The sequence below is a fragment of the Macaca mulatta genome, chromosome 7 (genome assembly GCF_049350105.2).
Source record: "Macaca mulatta isolate MMU2019108-1 chromosome 7, T2T-MMU8v2.0, whole genome shotgun sequence".
NCBI lineage: Eukaryota > Metazoa > Chordata > Mammalia > Primates > Cercopithecidae > Macaca > Macaca mulatta.
The window spans coordinates 1,650,652-1,675,220 of NC_133412.1; the positions used below are offsets into that span (position 1 = coordinate 1,650,652).

Consider the following 24,569-nt stretch of genomic DNA (forward strand, 5'->3'; position numbering starts at 1 on the left):
TCGGGCGCGGTGGCTCACGCCTGTAATCCCAGCACTTTGGGAGGCTGAGGTGGGTGGATCATGAGGTCAGGAGATTGAGACCATCCTGGCTAACACGGTGAAACCCCATCTCTACTAAAAATACAAAAAATTAGCCGGGCGTGATGGCAGGGGCCTGTAGTCCCAGCTACTCAGGAGGCTGAGGCAGGAGAATGGTGTGAACCCGGGAGGCGGAGCTTGCAGTGAGCTGAGATCGCGCCACTGCACTCCAGCCTGGGCGACAGAGCAAGACCCCATCTCAAAAAAAAAAAAAAAAAATTGCCTTAACGGTTTGCTTGCCTAGTTCTGATTGGTATTAAAGTACTGGTGGCCTATGTATGGGAGTGTGAAGGCTTGCCCTGGCTGCCGTGCTGCAGGTGTGGGCGTGTGTTATGGTGTTGGTGGGAAGCAAATAAGCCTTGGAGTTGGGCCTCTTCCCAAATCCCACCTCTCACAGCCTCAATGTTGTGTGGCCTTTGGTCAAGTAATTGAACCTCTGAGCTTCTGTTTACGAACTTACAAAAAGTGAGCCTGTTACTGCCTCTCTTGCTGCGGTCTTTTGACGATGAAAGTGCCTTTACTTGCCACGTCATTTCAGAGGTATGAGATAGGAATGTGAGATCAAATTAGAAAAGAGTTCTCAGCCCAAATAACCTAATTAGAAGCATCTGGGATCTGAATCAAAAAAGGCAAAAGTTGAAAACCTACTGGGCACGTTTAGGTAAGTCAACTACTAATGAAAAGCTAATTGGAGACAGTTGTAGAAATAAATACTCTCACTGTACAAATTGAAAGTCCCATTCTTTTTTTTTCTTTTTCTTTTTTTTTAATGAATAGGGTCTCTGTCACCCAGGTTGGAGTGCTGTGGTATGATCAGAGCTCACTGTAACCTCAAACTCCTGGGCGCAGGTAACCCTCCTGCTGTAGCCTCCTGAGTAGCTGGGATTATAGGTGTGTGCCGTGCACTTGGCTAATGTTTACATTTTTGTAGAGACACGGTTTTACCACGTTGCCCAGGCTGATCTTGAACTCTTGGCCTCAAGCAGTTCTTCTGCCTTGGCCTCCCAAAGCTCCGGGATTCCAGCGTGAGCCACCACGCCCTGTCTACAGTCCCTGTTCTTGCCAGTGCCACGGCTGTCTTCCAGTTGTTCCCAGGCTGCTGCTTCCTCAGTCAGGATCCTGTACCGTCTGTGCTCTGGAGAGCTCCTCTCCTGGGCTTCACTTTTGCTTGTTCACAGTCTAGCTCTTTGGAGACCTCCTCCAGTGAGGCTTGCTTTAATTGCCTTAGAGATGTTCCACCTTTAAGGTGCCCAAGTTGGTTTTTGAATGGTGCTTACCGTTCATTTGGATCATCAGTTCCTAGGAGGCTTCCACAGTGCATGTCCCTCCAGGAGTCCAGTCTCCACCTTCCAGAAAAGAATTCCTTGTCACTCACAAGGACAAGGTCTGTCCTATCCTCTTCCTTCCCAATGCTACCCAGGTAATAATTGAAAGGCTGTGGTAATTATTCTTGTTTCCATGTAAACCGGGCTTCCTCTTTGGCTTAGTGTTTAAATGTTTCATCTTTTGGCTTTATTTATTTATTTATTTTTTATTTTTATTTTTTGAGACGGAGTTTCGCTCTTTTTGCCCAGGCTGGAGTGCAGTGGCGCGATCTCGGCTCACCGCAACCTCCGCCTCCCAGGTTCAAACAGTTCTCCTGCCTCAGCCTCCTGAGTAGCTGGGATTACAGGCATGCGCCACTACCCTGGCTAATTTTGTATTTTTAGTAGAGACGGGGTTTCTCCATGGTGGTCAGGCTGGCCTTGAACTCCCGACCTCAGGTGATCCACCTGCCTTGGCCTCTCGAAGTACTAGGATTACAGGCGTGAGCCACTGCGCCTGGCCGTTTTTTTTTTTTTTTTTTTTTAAATGGTACCTCTGTAACACTAATGTTTCTCAATCTAGGCTGTACCACACAACACTGATGTGTGGAGCCCAGCCAGTGTGGGGCAATCTCAGAGTGCTTTCAGGGCTGGCCAGTGGTCCACCCTCTCTGCTTGGGTGTTGGCGTCTTCTCCAGGACATCATCTACAGTCCATTTGTGGACTACTCCCAGAGTTGAGTCTCTAGCCCTGCTCCCTCTGCTAAGATGTGGATCTGTGTTTACTGAGGGTTGGTGGAATGGGGAGGAGCTCCACGTTTATGTTCAGTAGTCAGGGCAAATCTTAGTGGTTAAAACGACTAATTCTAATTCCTCTTCTGTTCCCTCCCTTATTTTCCTTTTCACATTTGATTCAACTTATGTGATTTGAAATAATTTCCTTTTTTTTTTTAAGTCAGGGTCTCACTCTCAGTTGCCCAGGCTGGAATGCAGTGGCACCATCACAGCTCACTGTAGCCTTCAACTCCCCAGCCTCAAGTGATCCTCCTCCCTCAGTCTCCTGAGTAGTGGGACTATAGGTGCACACCACCACGCCTGGTTAATTTTTGTATTTTTTGTAGAGACCGGGTTTCATCATGTTGCTCTGGCTCGAACTTCTGGGCTCAAGCAGTTTGCCCACCTTGGCCTCCCAAAGTGCTGGGATTACAGGTGTGAGCCATCGTGCCCTGCCTGAAATAATCTTAAAGACTATACTTTCCCTGTCTTGACTTCGACTCTCATCCTTTCTTTTTTGGACCCTTGGTAATAGCCTTTTTTTTTTTTTCGAGATGCAGTCCCGCTCTGTCACCCATGCTGGAGTGCAGTGGTGCGATCTCTGCTCACTGCAACGTCTGCCTCCTGGGTTCAAGCAATTCCCTTGCCTCAGCTCCCCGAGTAGCTGGGCCTATAGGCGCGTGCCACCATGCCCGGCTAATTTTTTGTATTTTTAGTACAGACAGGGTTTCACCATGTTAGCCAGGATGGTCTTAATCTCCTGACCTCGTGATCCGCCTGCTTCGGGCCTCCCAAAGTGTTGGGATTACAGGCGTGAGCCACTGCGCCCGGCCAGTGATAGCTTCTTAATTCATCTTCTCTGTTTCTGTTTTCTGAGTTATTACTTTAAGACACAGGTCAAATGTCATATTCCCTTGAGTGCCTGAAGATAGTCTGTAACTCCTGGAGCACGGCCCACATGGGGCTGTGAGTTCTGGCCACCATTAGCCTCTTATGTGCACTGTGGTAGGGACTGGACTGAACCCCAGTGCATGTCTTCACTGCCCTCCTCTGACTGAATGAGTAGAAGAGTCAAACCTTTCCATTTACTCGTTAAATTTCAGGGGCTCTGAATGTTCTTGCCTCACTTTTTAATTTTATTTTTTATATTAAAATAATATAAATTTTAAAAAATATTAAAAATTTTTAAATTTTAATTTAATTTTTTTTTTGGACAGGGTCTTGCTCTGTTGCCCAGGCTGGAGTATAGTGGAGTGATCTCAATTCACTGCAGCCTCTACCTCCTGGTCTCAAGCAGTTCTCCCACCTCAGCCTCCAAGTAGCTGGGAGTACAGGCACACCACCACCCCTGGCTAATTTTTTGTATTTTTGGTAGAGATGGCATTGCGCCATGTTGCCCAGACTGGTCTTGTACTCCTGAGCTCAAACAGTTCACCCGCCTTGGCCTCCCAAGTGCTGGAATTACAGGTGTGAGCCACCATGCCCAGCCTTCTGCTAATTTTTAAATTTTTTTGTAGAGACAGGGTCTTGCTATGTTGCCTAGATTGGTTTTGAATGCCTGGGCGCAAGTGATTCTCTTGCCTCAGTTTTCCAAGGTGCTGGGATTAGAGATGTGAGTCACTATACCTGGTCAGGGCTCACTTTTTAGGAAGGAGTTTATCTCTCCCCCACCAGCTGATATTTTTACCAAAAGTCATATGTTTTGGTTCCAAGTATGTTTATGGCAGTTATCCTGTTAGTGATGTGAAGAGAAAAAATAAGAGTGCTGAGAGAAAGCTTTTCCTTCGACAAAAACTGAAGAATGCTGGCTTGGTTTCTGTCATTACAGAAAAGTTACCAACCACAAATTTGGCAGCTTGTAACAGCATGCATTTATACTCTCACAGTTTGTCTGGGTCAGGAGTCTGGCCATAGCTTAGTTCCATCCTCTACTTCGGGTGTCACAAGGCTGTAGTCAAGGTGTTAGCTAGGGCATGCTGTCATCTGGAGCCCAGGTCCTCACTGGTAGAAGTGGGTCCATCATGGTTGTGGAACTGAAGCCCTGGGCTCTTGGAGGCCACCCCTCCCCACAGGCAGTTCACTGGCTGCTTGCTTCTTCAAATTGGAGACCATCTCCTCAGGATGGCGCAGGGGGATGGAAAAAGGGAGAGGCAAATGGAAATCAAAAAACAGCATAGTAGTTATATCAGACCAAATAGATTTCAAGACAGAAACTATAAAAGGAGACCAAAAAAGTCATTATGTAATGATAAGGGGGCCATTTCAGCAAGAGGCTATAACTATTGTAAATATATGTATATATGCACTCAACACTAGAGCCCCCAGATACATAAATATTAGAGCTAAAGAGAGAGAGAGGCCTTAATACGTTAATAGATGGAGGCTTTAACACTCCGCTTTCAGCATTGGACAGATCATCCAGACAAAATTAACGAAGAAACATCAAACTTAATCTGCCCTATAGACCAAATGGATTTAATAGATATTTCTAGAACGTTTCATTCTGATGGCTGCACAATGTACATTGTTCTCTTTAGCACATGGATCATCCACAAAGATAGACCATATGTTAGGCCACTAAATAAGTCATTAAAAATTCAAAACTTGATACTAAAAGCAGACAAAGACACATCAAAGAAAGAAAACCACAAGCCAGTGTCTCTGAAGAATATTGATGCAAATATCCTCAACAAAATATTAGCAAAGCAAATTCAGCAATACATTAGAAAGATCATTCATTGTGACCAAGTGGGATTTATCCCTGGGATACAAGGATGGTTCAACGTATGCAAATCAATTGATGTGATACCTCGTATCAACAGAAGGATAAAAACCATGTGTATTTCAATTGATGCTGAAAAAGCATTTGATAAAATTCAACATCCTTTCATGATAAAAATCTGTTAAAACTGGTTATGGAAGAAACATACCTCAACATAATAAAAGCCGTATATGATAGACCCACAGCTAGTATCATACTGAATGGTGAAAAACTGAAAGCCTTTCCTCCAAATCTGGAACATGACAAGAATGCTCAGTGTGGCCACCGTTATGCAACATAGTACTGGAAGTTCTTGCTAGAGCAATGAGACAAGAGAAATAAAAGGCATCCACATTGGAAAGGAAGAAGTCAAATTATCCTTGTTTGCAGATGATATGATTTTATATTTGGAAAAACCTAAAGACTCCACAAGAAAATGATTAGAGCTGATAAATTCAGTACAGTTCCAGTATACAAAATCAACATAAAAAAATCAGTAGCATTTCTGTGTGCCAATAGTAAACAATATGAAAAAGAAATTAGAAAAGTAATCCCATTTACAGTAGCCACACGTAAAATTAAATACCTAGGAAGTAACCAAAGAAGATCATTACAAAGATCTCTGTAATGAAAACTCTAAAATGCTGATGAAAGAAATTAAAGAGGACACAAAAAATGGAAAAATGTTTCATGTTTATGGATTGGAAGAATCAGTATTGTTAAAATGTCCATACTACCCAAAGCAATCTACTGATTCAATGCAATCCCTAGCGAAATGCCAATGACATTCTTCACAGAAACAACAACAACAAAAAATCCGAAAATTCATGTTGGACCACAAAAGACTCAGAATAACTGAAGCTCTCCTAATTAAAAAGAAACAAACTGGAGGAATCAGATTACCTGACTTCAAATTATACTATAGAGCTATAGTAACCAAAACAGCATGGTACTAGCATAAAAACAGACACATAGACCAGCGGAACAGAATAGAGAATCCAGAAACAAATCTGCACATCTACAGTGAACTCATGTTGGACAAAGGTATCAAGAACATACACTGGGGAAAAGACAGTCTCTTCAATAAATGGTGCTGGGAAAACTTGACAGTCATATGCAGAAGAATGAAGCTAGATTCCTGTCTTTTGCCATAAAAAAGTTAAAAAAATTATGTCAAGTATCTTCTCTGATCACAATGGATTATAACTAAAAATCGATAACAAGGAATTGTGGAAACTCCACCAACACATGGGAATTAAACAATGTGCCCCTGAATGACCAACAGGTCAATGAAAAAATTAAGAATGAAATTAAACAATTTCTTGAAACAAATGGCGATGGCAACGCAGCATACGAAACCTGTGGGATATAGTGAAAGAAGTACTAAGAGGAAAATTTATAGCTCTAAGTGCCTAAATCAAAAAAGTAGAAAAACTTCAAATAAATAACCTAATGATACATCTTAAAGAACTAGAAAAGAAGGAGCTAACCCAACCCATAATTAGACGGACACAAATCATAAATACCAGAGCAGAAATAAAATGAATTTGAAATGAAGAAAAGAATACAAAAGATCAATGAAAAGAAAAGTTGGTTTTTCTAAAAGATAAATGAAATTGGCAAGCCTTCAGGCAGGCTAAGAGAAAAAGAAGACCCAAATAAAATCAGAGGTGAAAAAGTAGGCATTACAACTGATATTGCAGAAATTCAAAGGGTCATTAGAGACTATGAACAACTATATGTCAATAAATTGGAAAATCTGGAAGAAATAGATAAGTTTGCAGGCTGGACACAGTGGCTCATGACTGTAATCCCAGCACTTTGGGAGGCTGAGGCAGGTGGATCACTTGAGATCGTGATTTTGAGACCAGTCTGGCCAACATGGTGAAACTCCATCTCTACTAAAAATACAAAAATTAACCAGGCGTGGTGTTGCGTGCTTGTAATTCCAGCCACTTGGGAGGCTGAGGCACGAGAATCACTTGAGCCTGGGAGGTGAAGGTTGCAGTGAGCTGAGATCATGTTACTGCACTCCAGCCTGGGTGACAGAGTGAGACTGTGTCTCAGGGAGGAAAAAAAAAAAAAAAAGCAAAAGGAAAAAGCAATGGATAATTTCACAGGCACATACAGACTTCCAAGGTTGAACCATGAGGAAATCCAGAACCTGAACGTACCAATAACAGGTAATGAGATTGAAACTGTAATAATAAAAGTCTGCCAGCAAAGAAAAGCCCGGGACCCAATGGCTTCACTGCTGAATTTTACCAAACATTTAAAGAACTATTACCAATCCTAGTGAAACTATTCTGAAAAATAGAGGAGAAGGGAATACTTCCAAACTTATTCTAAAAGGCCTGATACCTGATACCAAAACCAGACAAAGACATAATCAAAAAAGAAAACAGGCCAGTATCCCAGATGAACATTGATGCAAAAAATACTCCACAAAATACCAGGAAACCGAATTCAGCAACACATGAAAAAGATCATTCTTCATGACCAAAGTGGGGTTTATCCCCGGGATGCCAGGATGGTTCACCATATCCAAATCAATCAGTTTGATACATCATATCAATAGAATGAAGGATAAAAAACCGTATGATCATTTAAATTCATGCTAAAAAGGCGTTTGATAAAATTTGACATCCTTTCATAATAAAAACCCTAAACTGGTTATAGAAGGAACACACCTCAACGCAATAAAAGCCATATATGACTGATGCATAGCTAGTATACTGATGAAAGGTGAAAAACTGAAAGCCTTTCCTCTAAGATCTGGAACAAGACAAGGATGCCCACTGTCACCACTGTTATTCAATATAATACTGGAAGCCCTTGTTAGAGGAGTTAGATAAGAGAGAGAAGTAAAGGCCGGGTGCAGTGGCTCACATCTGTAATCCCAGCACTTTGGGAGGCTGAGGTGAGTGGATCACTTGAGGTCAGGAATTTGAGACCAGCCTGGTCAACATGGTGATACCCTATCGCTACTAAAAATATAAAAATTAGCTGAGTGTGGTAGCGGGTACCTGTTGTTCCAGCTACTTGGGAGGTTGAGGCAGGGAAATCGCTTGAACCCCGGAGGCAGAGATTGCTGTGAGCTGAGATTGTGCCACTATATTCCAGCCTGGGCTACAGAGCAAGACTCCATCTCAGAAAAAAAAAAAAAAATAAATAAAGGGCATCCAAATTGGAAATGAAGAAGCCAAATTATTCTTGTTTGCAGATGATTGTTATATTTGGTAAAACCTAAAAACTCCACCAAAAAATGATTAGAACTAATAAATTCAGTAAAATTGCAGGGTACTAAATTAACATACTAAAATCAGTAACATTTCTTTCTTTCTTTTTTTTTTTTTGAGGTGGAGTCTCACTCTGTGGTGCAGGCTGGAAAGCAGTGGCACACTCTTGGCTCACTGCAACCTCTGCCTCCTAGGTTCAAGCGATCCTCCTGCCTTAACCACCTGAGTAGCTGGGATTACAGGCGCCTGCCACCACACCTGGCTAGTTTTTGTATTTTTAGTACAGACATGGTTTCACCACGTTGGCCAGACTGGTCTTGAACTCCTGACCTCAGGTGATCCGCCAGCCTCGGCCTCCCAAAGTGCTGGGATTACAGGTATGAGCCACTGCACCCGGCCAAGTCAGTAGCATTTCTATATGTCAACAGTGAACAGTATGAGAAATAAATCAAGAAAAATGATTCCATTTATAATAGCTACAAATAAAGTAAAATACGTAGGAATAAACCTAACCCAAGAAGTGAAAAGATCTCTACCATGAAAACTGTAAAGCATTGATGCAGGAAATTGAAGAAGACACACAAAAAAGGAAAAGATACTCCATGTTCATGGATTGGAAGAATCAATATTGTTAAAATGTCTGTACTACCCAGAGCAATCTACAGGTTCAATGTAATCCCTATCAAAATACCAATAACATTCTTCACAGAAATAGAAAAAAAAATCCTGAAATTTATATGGAATCATAAAAGAGAATAGCCAAAGCCATCTTGAGCAAAAAACAAAACTGGAGAAATTGCATTACCTGACTTGAAATTATACTACAATCACTTCCTGGTCTTTTTTGGCTTAGATCAAGTGCAAAGTTTACTACAAAGGTATAACCAACACAGCATGGTACTGGTATAAAAACAGACACGTCGACCAATGGAACAGAATAGAGAACCCAGAAATCATACATCTACAGTGAACTCATCTTTGAGGCATCCGGAGGATACATGAGGGAAAGGATAGTCTTACTGATGAATGGTGCTGGGAAAATGAGACACGCATATGCAGAAAAATTAAATTAGACTGCTCTCTGTCACCACATACAAAAATCACGTCAAAATAAAGACTTATGCCTAAGACTTCAGACTATGAAAATGCTAAAAGAAAACATTGGGGAAACTCTCCAGGACATTGCACTGGGTAATGATTTCTTGAGTAATACTTCATAAACACAGGCACCCAAAGCTAAAATGGACACATGGGGTCACATCAAGTTAAAAAGCTTCTGCACAGCAAAGGAAACAGTCAACAAAATGAAAAGACAACCCACAGAATGGGAGAAAATACTTGCAAATTATCCATCGGACAAGGGATTAATAACCAGAATATATAAGCAGCTCAAGCAACTCTGTAGGAAAAAAAAATCTAATAATCCAATACAAATGGGCAAAAGATTTGAATAGACATTTCTGAAGATATACAAATGACAAACAGGCAATATGAGCAGGTGCTCAACACGAGTGATCATCAGAGAAATGCAAATCAAAACTACAATGAAATATTATCTCACCCTAATTAAAATGGCTTATATCCAAAAGACAAACAAGAACAAATGCTGGCAAGGATATAGAGAATAGGGAACCCTTGTACGCTGTTGGTGGGAATATAAATTAGCACAGCCATTATGGAGATTAGCTTGGAGGTTCCTCAAAAAATTAAAAATAGGACTGTCATGATTCAGCAATCCCACTGGTAGGTATATACCCAGAGGAAAGAATATCAGTATGTTGAAGAAATATGTACATTCTCATGTTTGTTGCAGCACTATTTTCAATAGCCAAGATTTGGAAGCGACCTTAGTGTCCCCCAGCAGATGAACAGGTGAAGAAAATGTAGTATATATACTCAATGGAGTACTGTTCAACCGTAAAAAAGAATGGGATACTGTCGTTTGCAACAACATGGATACAACTGGAGGTCATTATGTTAAGTCAGGGACAGAATGTCATGAGCCAGATCCAGAAAAACAAACTTTGCATGTTCTCACTAATTTGTAGGAGCTAAGCAAATGAAAGCAATTGAACTCATGGAGATAGAGTAGAATGATGGTTATCAGAGACAGGGAAGGATAAAGTGGGGGTGAAGTACAGACAGTTAATGGGTATAAAAAATGGAATTAGATAGGGCTGGGTGCAGTGGCTCACGCCTGTAATCCCAGCACTTTGGGAGGCCGAGGCAGGTGGATCATGATGAGGTCAAGAGACCCAGACCATCCTGATCGACATGGTGAAACCCCATCTCTACCAAAACTACAAAAATTAGCTGGGTATGGTGGCATGAGCCTGTAGTCCCTGCTACTCGGGAGGCTGAGGCAGGAGAATCGCTTGAACCTGAAAGGTGAAGGTTGCACTGAGCCAAGATCGCAGCACTGCACTCCAGCCTAGTGCCAGAGCAAGATCCGTCTCAAAAAAAAAAAAGAGTTAGATAGAATGTATAAAATCTAGTACTTGACAGCATTACAGGATGACTACAGTCAATTTATTGTTCATTTAAAAATAACAAAGTATAATTGGATTGTTTGTAACACAATGGATAAATGCATACTCCATTTACTTTGATGTGATTATTACACATAGTATGCCTGTGTGAAAATCGCTCATATATACATATATATATACCCATATATACATACAACTAGTGTGTATCCACAGAAGTTTAAAAAAAAAAAAAAAAGATGGGCAAACATCTCTTTTAATTAAAAATGGCTTTTTTTTTTTTTTTTTTTTGCCAGACAAGGGGGCTTCTGTTGCATACAGTTTTCAGGATGGATGCCTTCCCCCAGTGTCTGAAATGCCCCCTTTTCCTGTTCTGGGCCTTTTCTGACTCACAAATGTTGATAAGCAAAGGTGTTTTTGATTTTGATGTTCACAGTTATTATAATTATTATAAATTTGGCCAGGAGTCCCTATCAGTCTTTGAACAGCTGCTTTTTTTTTTTTTTTTTGAGATAAAGTCTTGCTCTGTCACCCAGGCTGGAGTGCAGTGGCACAGTCTTGGCCCACTGCAACCTCCGCCTCCTGGGTTCAAGCTATTCTCCTGCCTCAGCCTCCCGAGTAGCTGGGATTATGGGCATCTGCCACCATGCCCAACTAATTTTTGTAGTTTTAGAAGAGATGAGGTTTCACCATGTTGGCTGGTCTTGAACTCCTGACCTCAAGTGATCTGCCCGCCTCAGCCTCCCATAGTGCTACGATTATAGGCGTGAGCTACCGCACCTGGCCATGAGTAGCTTTTTCTTTGAGGAAACAAGCTATTCCAGACTCATCTTTGTCTGCCCCGGCCCTTGAATCTCATTTTCCCCAAGAGTCCTAGCTTCTTTTATTGGGAAATGGTACTCAGAGACCAAAATCTGGGTGCCTGAGGTCAGGTTGCCATTGATTCTGGTCCTTCCAAAAAACAGAGTAAGCAAACATATGCAAAAATAAAGTTCATAGATTTCCAATTTAAGTTGTGTTTCAAAATTTCTTTGATAGTTTTCCTCTTTTATACTGAAAACCTTAATTATTATTATTATTATTGTTTTGAGATAGAGTCTCGCTCTATTTGCCCAGGCTGGAGTGCATTGGCACAATCTCGGCTCACTGAAACCTCTGCTTCCTGGGTTCGTGCTATTCTGCTTCAGCCTCCCGAGGGACTGGGATTACAGGCATATACCAGCACACCTGGCTAATTTTTTCTATTTTTAGTAGAGGTGGGGTTTCACCATGTTGGCCAGGCTGGTCATGAACTCCTGACCTCAAATGATTTACCTACCTTGGTCTCCCAAATGCTGGGATTATAGGTGTTAGCCACCATGACTGGCCTAAAGTCTTAATTTCTAATAACATTTAATACTTTATCATAAACATGTTTTATTGTATTTACGTTGCTTTATTGTGCAACATGAAGTAGTTCTAAAATTGTGATAATATTATCAATACCAATAAATATAAGATTTTATTTTTCATTATAGTATATTCTATTAATTATGTATAGTTCAAAAGTCCCTTGACATACTTTTCTTTGTATATGCGTGGGTTAATTTGCTTGTTGCCAGTTGTAGGTTTTGCTTTTTTATAATTTAATTTTAATTTTTGAGGATGAAAGTCATGTATATTTCAGAAGTAAAGACACAAAGTATACTTAAAATGTTGTTGCTTTTTCTGGTCCTGCTGCCTTTGCCCATATCCCCTCCCCATTTCCTTACAGGTAGTCATTGATACTTGCTTTTGGTTTATCTTTTTAGAGCACATGCATGTGTGTTTGTTTGTGTGTGTCTTTCTTTTCTTTTCTTTTTTTTTTTTTGAGACCGAGTCTTGTTCTTGTCACTGAGGCTGAGTGCAGTGGCATGATCTCAGCTTACTGCAACCTCCACCTCCTGGGTTCAAGCGATTCTCCTGCCTCAGCCTCCTGAGTAGCTGGGATTACAGGCGCATGCCATCATACCTGGCTAATTCTTTTGTATTTTTAGTAGAGATGGGGTTTCACCGTGTTGGCCAGGCTGGTCTCAAATTCCTCATCTCAGGTGATCTGCCCCTCTTGGCCTACCGTAAGTGCTGGGATTACAGGCATGAGCGACTTCGCCGGACCACGTGTCTTTTTTCTTGTATGTTACACAAGAGGTAGCCTAGTATTGACACTATTATGCACCTTTTCACTTTTATTTCTTGGATGACTTTCATGAAATGTAAAATGATTAAGTCACTAATTTAGTAAATCATTGATTTTATTACTGAGTGATTGAATACATAAGAGAGATTGAGATTTTTTTCCCATATCATTCTTTAAAAATTGCAATGTGAGTGTGAGCACTCTGTAAGCTTATCTCGTTTATCATTGCCAGCTTGCATTCACAAGAGATGGGCTCTGTGGTCTGTGGAACGAAATGGTTAAAGATGGAGAAATTGTATACACTGGAACAGAATCAACCCAGAACGGAGAGCTTCCTCCTAGAAAAGGTAAGGGCCTTTAACTAGTGTTTTTTATTTTGTAAAGACCATTATAAAATGCATTTTATAGAAATTTTGTAATGCGCTATAGGAATAGGAGCTTTGAGCTTAACTCTTTGAAGTTTTGCTTTTTACTTTGGAGATTGCTGTCTAAAATGGTAGTTAATACAAGCTGCCCGGATTTTATTGTTTTATGTGAATTGAAGGCATTTTTATTGCAAAACCGTCTTGCTGCATTTGTGGTGTTCTTTGGGAGTATATTAAACACTTTTTGGAAGCCTTTGCCCTGCAACGAAATGCCACTGAACGATCTTATTTAGTATTGTAGTTTTGAAAGCTCAGTAAGACTATCATTAGGTTGTTCATAACTGTGGCTGTGTTTCAGAATCCCCATTGAGGTTTAAAAAAATGGGTGCTTGTATACACCCTAAACTTGTTGAATTGGAAAAGATCCTTGGTTGAGACCTGTTGTCGAAGCGGAAAAGATCCTTGGTTGAGACCCGTTGTTGAAGCGGGAAAGATCCTTGGTTGAGACCCGTTGTTGAAGCGGGAAAGATCCTTGGTTGAGACCCGTTGTTGAAGTGGGAAAGATCCTTGGTTGAGACCCATTGTTGAAGTTTGTTGGTCCTCCTACTTGAGAGTCATCAACATGGATAAAGCTACCACTTTAGAAGGTATTTCTTCTCAGTTGAAATAGCTCAGTTGGGAGAGCATTAGACTGAAGAAAGTATTTCTTCTTCTTTTGTAGAATGAATTGGTATAGTGTCCACTTGAAAATACATGGGGACCGGGTGCGGTGGATCATGCCTGTAATTCCAGCACTTTGGGAGGCTGAGGCAGGCAGATCATTTGAGGTTGGGAGTTTGAGACCAGCCTGGCCAACATGGTGAAACCCCGTCTATACTAAAAAATACAAAAATTAGCCAGGCATGGTGGCGGGCGCCTGTAATCCCAGCTTCTTGGGAGGCCAAGGCAGGAGAATTGCTTGAACCCAGGAGGTGGAGGTTGCAGTGAGCTGAGATTGTGTTACTGCACTCCAGCCTGGGTGACAGAGTGAGACTGCATCTAAAAAAAAACCAAAACAAACCATGGGAAAAAGTATTAGTCTCCCTTTTCAGTTTCAGTGTCAAGCAGTTACCCTTTTTTTTTTTTTTTAATGTGTGTTTGAAAATATTCACACACACACGCACAATAACTGACAGACGTGTACAGTGAGTGGCTGCAGTTTGGCTCCACATCCTGCCGTCTGTCCATCCACTGTTTGTCTCACCTAGCTCCTTAGACACTCATGTATGTAATTGATTTTAGTTAAACTTTATGTTTTTGACTTTCAGGTAAAATTTATATATAATGAAACGCATCTGAGTTCACCATTTCACAAGTTTTGACAAATGTAACCTGTGTAACCCACATCTTTATCATGACTCTTGCTCAGAAAGTTCTCTCGTGTCCTGCCCCTTCTTCCCAGAGTCAATAACTGGTCTGATGTTTCTCTAGCATTGACAGATTGTGCCAGTTCTAGAACTCCATAAATTGAATCATGTAGTCAGGTTCTTCTGTGTCTGGCTTCTTTCACTCTGCATAGTGCTTTTGATTTTCATCTTTTTTTTTTTTTTTTTAACAACATAATAGGTTTATATTTAATATAGCACTTCTCATCGGGAGGTATTACTCAGTTAATATAAAGTTTTTTTTTAACATTAAATATCTTTTCCATGTCATTGTCTATAGTGCTTTTTGTTTTGTTTTGTTTTTTCTTTAACATTAAGTCTTTTCTCCATTTCAGTATTAGATACACTGAATACATTTTTTGAAAATTTTTTTTTTCAAGAAAAGCTAAGTACATGGAAAAATCCAAAGTATATGTTTTATTCATTACATTTGATGATTTTTGTTTGTTTGTTTTTTCCTGTCGTGAGGGAGTCTTGTTCTGTTGCTCAGGCTGGAGGGCAGTGGCATGATCTCGGCTCACTGCAACCACTGCCTCCTGAGTTCTCTGCCTCAGCCTCCTGGGTAGCTGGGATTACAGGTGCCCTCCACCACGCCCAGCTAATTGTTGTATTTTTAGTAAAGACGGATTTCACCATCTTGGCCAGGCTGGTCTCGAACTTGTGACCTCAAGTGATCTTCTCACCTTGGCCTCCCAAAGTGCTAGGATTACAGATGTGAGCTATCGCGCCCAGCCTGATTTTGTATTTTTAATAGAGATGGGGTTTTGCCGTGTTGGTCAGGCTGGTCTCAATCTACTAGGTTCAAGTGATCCTCCCACATTGGCCTCTCAAAGTGCTGGGATTACAGGCGTGAGCCACCACACCTGGCCAATGGGAGGTCTCGCTTCCCTTCTCTCCAGCATTCTATAAGCAATGTGTTTGGGCAGTATGTGTTCAATTTTCTCTATGTATACTTTGAACCCTACAGTAGTGAAAGGAAAAGTAGACAAATATTGAAGCTGATGTGGTGTGGTCTTTGAGCTGATGGTGCTAATTATTCTTGGTTGTTTTCATGGCCACCAGTGACTTCATCCTGCTTTTGCTGTTGTAAAAGTGTTGTAATTTATGCTCCTGAGAATAACACTTGAGGTGTACTTAGGGTTCTTGTCTGCTTCCTGGTGACTGTCGAAGCTTTTCGTCTTGCAGAAGGGAGATGAGCAGTGTTCCAGTGTACTGAGTTTAAAATTATGAATGTTGCATTTTTTTTATTTGTAAAATTTATAGCCAGATGGAGGGTAGGGGTGGCATACTTTCTCTAAAGGGCCAGATAGTAAGTATTTTAAGCTCTCAGTGAACCATATGGTCTCTGTCATAGCCAGGGGCCCTTGCAGCTGTAGTGCGAAAGTAGCCACAGACAACACTACGTCAGTGGGCAGGGGAGGTTCATTCTGTAAACTTGATTTATGGACACCAAAAGATGACGTTCACAGAATGTTTGCAAGTCACAAACTACTGTTTTCCTTTTGATTATTTTTCTTTTTTTTTTTTTTTTTTTTTTTGAGACGGAGTCTCGCTGTGTCGCCCAGGCTGGAGTGCAGTGGCCGGATCTCAGCTCACTGCAAGCTCTGCCTCCCGGGTTTTTATGCCATTCTCCTGCCTCAGCCTCCCGAGTAGCCGGGACTACAGGCGCCCGCCACCTCGCCCGGCTAGTTTTTTGTATTTTTTAGTAGAGACGGGGTTTCACCGTGTTAGCCAGGATGGTCTCGAACTCCTGACCTCGTGATCCGCCCGTCTCGGCCTCCCAAAGTGCTGGGATTACAGGCTTGAGCCACCGCGCCCGGCCACCTTTTGATTATTTTTCAATCATTAAAAAATATAAAATACGGTGGCCGGGCGTGGTGGCTTACACCAGTAATCCCAGCACTTTGGGAGGCCAAGGTGGGTGGATCACCTGAGGTCAGGAGTTCGAGACCAGCCTGGCCAACATGGTGAAACCCCATCTCTACTAAAAACAAAAAATTAGCTGGGCATGATGGTGCACGCCTATAATCCCAGCTACTCAGAGGCTGAGGCACGAGAATCATTTGAACCCGGGAGAATTGCCTGAACCTGGGAGGTGGAGGTTGTGGTGAGCCAAGACTCTGTCTCAAAAGAACAACAAAAGTAAAATACTTTCTTTCCTTTCAGACCATACAGAAAGAGGCTGTGGACTGGGTTTGGCCCCTGGGCTGTGGTTAGTGACCACACACACACACGCACACATAGACACGTGCACACATACATGTAGTGCAGAGTCTGGCATTTAGTGCCAGCACCTGTGTTCTTACCTGAGCTGTGTTCCTGGCTGGGTTCTGCTCTGTATTCTGTGATCCCAGGTGTCTACCTTGGTAAACTGGAGACAACAAAACCTGCCTCCTTCAAGGTTTTTTGTAAAGATTTAAAAGGGTAATGTGTTGTTGGTAGGCCAGATGCTTTGTATAGTACATATTAGGTTATTTTCATTTTTTTTGTTGTTGTTTGTTTTTGAGTGGCATGAACTGCCTTCCAGGTTCAAGCTATTCTCCTGCCTCAGCCTCCCAAGTAGCTGGGATTACAGGTGTGAGCCACCACACGCAGCCAACATTTTTTAAATTAAAAAACATATGAAATTTATTATGATCCCTAGTTAAGTAAATTATGAGTTCTGTAGATTCATGTAACCCCTGCCATCATCAGGATGGAGAAGTTTCATCACCCCAAAAGCTCCCTTGTGCTACTCCTTTTTATCACATGTTCCCTGGCCTCGTACCCTAGCAACCACTGATCTATTCTCCATCAGGATAGGGTATTCTTTTTGAGAATGTCATGTAAGTGGAATCATACTTTAATGTTTTGAAACCATCTTCATTTACTCCCAGTGATATGTTTGAGGTTTGTCTGTTGTTCTGTGTATTAATAGTTCTTTTTGTTGCTGAATAGTATTTCATCATTTGGATGTACCACATTGTGTTTATCCATTCCGCTGTTGTACGACCTTGTGGTTGTTTCCATGTTTCTTTTGCAATTGTAATCCTGCTGTGAGCATTTCTGTACAGATTTTGTGTGAATATAGTTTCCATTTCCCTAGGATAAAGACCTAGTAGTGTGAAAGCTGGATCATGTGCTGAAGTGTTTTCCAAAGTGGCTGTTTTAGTTTGCATTCCCACTGGCAATCTGTCATGTTTCTGTTGCTTTGTGTCTTTGTTAGCTCTTGGTGTTATCAGTGATTTTTAGTTGAGCCATTCTAACAAGTCTAGTGGGATCTCATTGTGGTTTAAATTTGCATTTCCGTAATGGCTAATGATGCTGAATATCATGTTCTTTGCCACTCTTGTATCCTCTGTGAAGTTTCTGTTCAGATCTTTTGCACAGAAGCAGCTGTATCATGGAACCAGTAAAATAACCAAGGAGAGGTTGATTAAAGTTCTGTTTATAACCCTAGAAGATTCCTGCCCTAGGGATATGGGATGGCTGAACATAGGACACCGACACTGGACAGATGAAATAGCAGTTTATTAGTGATGCATGCTCACAGCCCTGGAGGTGGGGGACACCGCATGCCACACGGGGGCTGCACTTGGGAACAGAGTGAACCACCAGGGGCTGTGGGAGGCACATTTTGTAGTAAGAAGAGGGTGAGATGACTTTGCTTCCATGGGAAGATGTGATTGGCTTGTTTGAATAACTCTGGGCCGGCAGGGATGAGCAGGCTGGGGTCGGGTCTCCATGATAAGGAGGGTTGTTTGGCTTTGGGACCTTATCCGTGGGAGCAGAGCTGGAGGGAGACCTTGTGGTTAGGCTATTTGAGGCCTTCTTGATTTTACTGACGTCAAGGCAGCACGTAATATTTAGCCTTAATTTCGGGCCCCACAACACACTCTTCTATACCTGCTTTCTGTGGCACTTTTCAGAAGGTTTTGTCCTTAGTGTTTAGCAGTTGATTATGATGTGCCTAGTCATGGCTTCTTTTGGATTTATCTTGTTTGGGCTTCTTCAGTCTGCCTAGGTTTATGCCATTTGCTGAACTTAGGAAGTTTTCAGCCCTTAGTTCTTTGGATATTTTTTTCAGCATTATACCTTTTCTTTCCTGTTATTAACCTGTGGGGTCTGCTAATTCTAGGTAGTTAGTTTCAGAATTGAATTGCACTGTGGGACACGTAGATGGGTGTTGCAGAGAACTGAGAATTGCCTTGTGCAAAAGTCCATCCATTTGGTGTCAGAAGTGTTGTAAACAGAGGATCTGTTTCCTTAGAGATTTTTAGGCACTCGTTATTTCTAATTTGGATGGGATATCATGTCTTTCACCGATTTCGATACATTTTTCTTATGTTGTTTGGATGTTTAGTAATAGCCTTGTGTAATGGAACGTGTTTACACTTCAAGGTTAAGGTTAGTTCTCTCTGCTCTTCGCTTACTATGTAAGGAGTTTTATGACAGTTGTTTTTGACTGAAACTTCACATCGTCAGTGGCCTAAAGTCATTGTTCTCAGCTTTTCCTTTGTGTCCCAGTGCTCTTGAATTCTGCTCTCAGTGACAGCGCCCCTGCATAGCAGTGCTTCTCAGTTGGCAGTGGAGTAGGGCCTTGTAAAGAGTTGAAAGATTTTTGAATCATACTCCTGTTCTACACCCTCCCTTTTCCCATGTATACACAAGCATTGGGACTCACTGGAAAAAGGCAATTGGTGTGAAATTGAAGTAGGTAAATGTCAAAGACTAAGTTTCTCAGTTGTGAAGTGTACTAGGAAGTTGATGGAATATCATTTTGGAAGATATGCTTTGAATAATTTGTTATATCGGTTTCTTTTTCTTTTTTTTTTTTGCTACAGAGTCTTGCTCTGTTGCCCAGACTGGAGTACAGTGGCGCCATCTCGGGTCACTGCAAGCTCTGCCTCCAGGGTTCACACCATTGTCCTGCCTCAGCCTCCCGGGTAGCTGGGATTACAGGTGCCCGCCATCATGCCTGGCTAATTTTTTGTGTTTTAGTAGAGACAGGGTTTCACTGTTTTAGCCAGGATGGTCTTGATCTTCTGACCTTGTGATCTACCCGTCTTGGCTTCCCAGAATGCTGGGATTACAGGCATGAGCCCCTGTGCCCGGGTGATATATTGGTTTCTTTATGAAAAGTGTACTGGATCTGTTACAGGTGTGACTGATGTATTTTATTTTTAAGTGGGCAAACATTCAATTAATGATGTGTGTTGTAACTTTTCGGGGAGGGACATTTGCAGAGACTAATGGTATGGCATTCTGAAAAGCAGTTACAGATTAAAATATTTTTAATTCTGCAGATGATAGTGTCGAACCGAGTGGAACAAAGAAAGAAGATATGAATGACAAAGAGAAAAAGGATGAAGAAGAAACTCCTGCACCTGTATATAGGGCCAAGTCAATCCTGGAAAGCTGGGTATGGGGCAAGCAACCAGGTAATCTTGTGAGTTTTTGGCACTTTGGAAAGCTTGATCTGATATTCCTTTTCTATATAACTTGGATGGATTCTTAGTATTTTTTTGGTAACAATTTTTAAAAATGTAATTAAATTTAAATATTGTAAAATATACATACCATAAAGCTTACCGTTTTAACCATTTTTAGGTGTACAGTTCATTGGCATTAAGTATATTCACATGGTTACCCAGCCATCACAGTTGACTAATTAAAGACAGAATCTCACTGTGTTGTCCAGGCTGGTCTTATACTCCTGGCTTCAAGGGATCTTCCTGCCTCAGACTCCTGAGTTGCTGAGATTTCAGGTGTAAATGAAATTTTTGAGGAACCAGTAAACTGTTTTCCACAGTGGCTACATTGTTTTACATTCTTGCAGCAGTATACCAAGGTTCCAATTTCTCCATATCCTCACCAACACTTTTTTTTTTCTGATGATAGCCATCCTAATTTTTGTGAGTAGGTACAGCATCTCATTGTTTTGATTTGCATTTCCCATTTCCCTGTTGATTAGTCATTCTGAGCATCTTTTTACATGCTTATTGACCATTACTATACATTCACTGGAGAAATGTCTATTCAAATCCTTTGCCCATTTTTTTTTCTTTGGAGACAGAGTTTGGCTCTTGTTGCCCAGGCTGGAGTGCAGTGGTGCAATCTCGGCTCATTGCAAGCTCTGCCTCCTGGGTTCAAGTGATTCTCCTGCCTCAGCCTCCCGAGTAGCTGGGATTACAGGTGCCTGCCACTGTGCCTGGCTAATTTTTTGTATTTCTAGTAGAGACAAGGTTTCACTATGTTGGCCAGGCTGGTCTTGAACTCCTGACCTCAAGTGATCCACCCACCTCGGCCTCCCAAAGTGCTGGTATTACAGGCATGAGCCACTGCGCCTGGCCCTTTTGCCCATTTTTTAATTAAGTTTTTTGTTTTGGGTTATAGGAGTTCTTTATTGTGGATGGAGTTCATAATCTTTTGCCTTTATCCAAACCAGTAAAACCCATATATTTGTTCTATGCATACTTTTTCTTGTGTAATTCAATTTTTGAAATGTCTGATGCATTTTTGTTCCAATTAAAAATATACGGCCGGGCGCGGTGGCTCAAGCCTGTAATCCCAGCACTTTGGGAGGCCGAGACGGGCGGATCACGAGGTCAGGAGATCGAGACCATCCTGGCTAATATGGTGAAACCCCGTCTCTACTAAAAATACAAAAAACTAGCCGGGCGAGGTGGTGGGCGCCTGTAGTCCCAGCTACTCGGGAGGCTGAGGCAGGAGAATGGCGTAAACCCAGGAGGCGGAGCTTGCAGTGAGCTGAGATCCGGCCACTGCACTCCAGCCTGGGCGACAAAGCGAGACTCCGTCTCAAAAAAAAAAAAAAAAAAAAAAAATACATGGAATAAATGTTTTTTTATAAAAATATATAGATTATAAAGCAGAAATTTCACCTGACTGCCCACCCAAATTTCAGTTTTCCTCTAAGAGTTAGCCACTATTATCCCTTCGGTGTGGATATTCAGACTTTCTTTTCCTTGCATGGACGTACATGTGTAAATGTACATATATAAAAATAATTTGTGACACCAGGCTTGCACCTGTAATCCCAGCACTTTGGGACGCTGAGGTGAGAGAATTACTTGAGGCCAGCAGTTTGAAGCTGCAGTGATCTATGATTGTGCCTCTACCTGGGTGACAGAGTCAGACCCTGTCTCTTAAGAAAAAAATTCGTGGCCGGGCGCGGTGGCTCAAGCCTGTAATCCCAGCACTTTGGGAGGCCGAGGCGGGTGGATCATGAGGTCAGGAGATCGAGACCATCCTGGCTAACATGGTGAAACCCTGTCTCTACTAAAAATACAAAAAACTAGCCGGGCGTGGTGGCGGGCGCCTGTGGTCCCAGCTACTCGGAGGCTGAGGCGGGAGAATGCCGTGAACCCGGGAGGCGGAGCTTGCAGTGAGCCGAGATCGCGCCACTGCACTCCAGCCTGGGAGACAAAGCGAGACTCCGTCTCAAAAAAAAAAAAAAAAAGAAAAAAATTCGTATCTGCAGTTAATAATAGTACCCACTTTGTAGGTTATTATGGGATCAGTACAGTAGGCCAGGCAAAGTGCGTATGCTATTATCTTGCATGTAGTAAGTACCAGCACATACTGTTATCCAGAAATTTGCTGAAATGTGCCTTGTATTTTCTCTCTTTCCATTTTGTTCAGTCTTAGTAGAAGTTATCAGTTTGAGTTTTTTCAAAGAGCCAGTTGTTGGTTTTAGTGATTTTGTTTGTTTTCTTTTTCATTGATTTCTGCTTTACTCTTTATTATTTCCTTTTTTCTGCTGGCTTTGGGTTCCATTTACTCTTCTGTCTCTTCTAGTTTCTTAAGGTAAAGGCTTAGCTTAGATCATTGACTTTCGATTTTCTGTCTTTTCTAACAAGTGTTCAAAACTATAATATAAATTTCCCTCTAAGCATTGTTTAGCCACATTTCACAAATTTGGAAATGTTTATTCATTTTCATCTTCATTCAGTTGAAAATATTTTCTAATTTCCCTTTTAATTTCTTCTTTTACCCACTTATTATTTGGAAATGTGTTATTTCATTTTGAAATATTTGGGGATTTTCAAATATCTCCTGTTAACAATTTCTAAATTGGTTGTAGTCAGAGAACATATTCTGTGATTTCATTGTTGAGGCTTGTCTTAAGCCCCAGAATATGGTGTATTCTGTGGAATGTTTCATGCACACGTAATAAGAATGGCTGGGTGCTGTGGCTCATGCCTGTAATCCCAGCACTTTGGGAGGCTGAGGTGGGTGGATTACTTGAGGTCAGGAGTTCAAGACCAGCCTGGCCAACATGGTGAAACCGTCTCTACCAAACATAACAAAAATTAGCTGGGTGTGGTGGTGGGCACTTGTAATCTCGATTGCACCCCTGCACTTTATTCTGGGTGACAAAGTGAGACTACATCTCAAAAAAAAAAAAGTATTTTGCTGCTCTGTAACGCTTAGTGAGATCAAGTTGTCAGTGTTCAGGTATCCTTGACTTGAAATAATTTTCTGCCTACTTGTTCTATTCACTGTTAGGAGAGGAGTTGAACTAACACGCAAGGTTGGATTACCACATTAGTTTGATGTGAATCTCAGAGATTTTATCAGTACCAGATTACTTAGGAACTTTAAAGATACAAGTAATATCCTCACTTGTGTGCTCAGGCAAAGCAGGAAGAGATATGGGACAGTCTGTGCAACTCCCCCAGGTTCGTCCTGTTTGAACTCCGCCTGAGAGATGAGACCTCTCACTGAGGTGCGTCCTCCTCTCACTGAGGTGCTGAGGTGTGTCGTTCTCCCACTGAGGTGCGTCCTCCTCCCACTGAGGGGCGTCCTTCTCTCACTGAGGTGCGCCCTCTCACTGAGGTACTGAGGTGCTGAGGTGCGTAATCCTCTCGCTGAGGTGCGTCGTCCTCTCACTGAGGTGCATCGTCCTCCCGCTGAGGTGCGTCCTCCTCTCGCTGAGGTGCGTAATCCTCTCGCTGAGGTGCATCGTCCTCCCGCTGAGGTGCATCGTCCTCCCGCTGAGGTGCGTCGTCCTCTCACTGAGGTGCTGAGGTGCGTTGTCCTCCCGCTGAGCTGCGTAATCCTCCCGCTGAGGTGCGTCCTCCTCTCACTGAGGTGCGCCCTCTCACTGAGGTACTGAGGTGCTGAGGTGCGTAGTCCTCTCACTGAGGTATGTCGTCCTCCCGCTGAGGTGTGTCGTCCTCCGCTGAGGTGCGTCCTCCTCTCGCTGAGGTGCGTCCTCCTCCCGCTGAGGTGCGTCGTCCTCCCGCTGAGGTGCGTCCTCCTCTCACTGAGGTGCGCCCTCTCACTGAGGTACTGAGGTGCTGAGGTGCGTAGTCCTCTCACTGAGGTATGTCGTCCTCCCGCTGAGGTGTGTCGTCCTCCCGCTGAGGTGCGTCCTCCTCTCGCTGAGGTGCGTCCTCCTCCCGCTGAGGTGCGTCCTCCTCCCGCTGAGGTGCGTCGTCCTCCCGCTGAGGTGCGTCGTCCTCTCACTGAGGTGCTGAGGTGCGTTGTCCTCCCGCTGAGCTGCGTAATCCTCCTGCTGAGGTGTGTCCTCCTCTCACTGAGGTGCGCCCTCTCACTGAGGTACTGAGGTGCTGAGGTGCGTAATCCTCTCGCTGAGGTGCGTCCTCCTCTCACTGAGGTGCGTCCTCCTCCCGCTGAGGTGCGTCCTCCTCCCGCTGAGGTGCGTCCTCCTCCCGCTGAGGTGCGTCCTCCTCTCGCTGAGGTGCGTCCTCCTCCCGCTGAGGTGCTGAGGTGCGTCTTCTTCCCGCCGAGGTGCGTCCTCCTCTCGCTGAGGTGAGTCGTCCTCTCCCTGAGGTGCTGAGGTGCGTCGTCCTCTCACTGAGGCGCGTCCTCTCGCTGAGGTGCGTCTTCCTCCCGCTGAGGTGCGTCTTCCTCCCGCTGAGGTGCGTCGTCCTCCCGCTGAGGTGCGTCGTCCTCTCACTGAGGTGCTGAGGTGCGTTGTCCTCCCGCTGAGCTGCGTAATCCTCCCGCTGAGGTGCG

The 24,569-nt window shown here is 42.7% G+C and overlaps 2 protein-coding genes across 4 annotated transcripts in view; both read left to right on the forward strand.

Moving 5' to 3' along the window:
• The window catches only part of LOC100424132 (E3 ubiquitin-protein ligase HERC2), a 119,117-nt gene that overhangs the window by 54,630 nt on the left and 39,918 nt on the right, over positions 1-24,569 (forward strand). The gene's annotated exons all lie outside the window — the stretch shown is intronic.
• Positions 1-24,569, forward strand: part of HERC2 (HECT and RLD domain containing E3 ubiquitin protein ligase 2) — a 219,844-nt gene that overhangs the window by 11,742 nt on the left and 183,533 nt on the right. For all 3 annotated transcript variants that reach the window (XR_013395438.1, XM_015141725.3, XM_077938885.1), the window contains exons 3-4: positions 13,029-13,143; positions 19,871-20,005. Coding sequence is in view for 2 of the 3 variants with exons in the window: in XM_015141725.3 (XP_014997211.3) it covers positions 13,029-13,143; positions 19,871-20,005 (250 nt within the window). In the remaining variant the exon portion in view is untranslated. The remainder of the gene's footprint in view (positions 1-13,028; positions 13,144-19,870; positions 20,006-24,569) is intronic.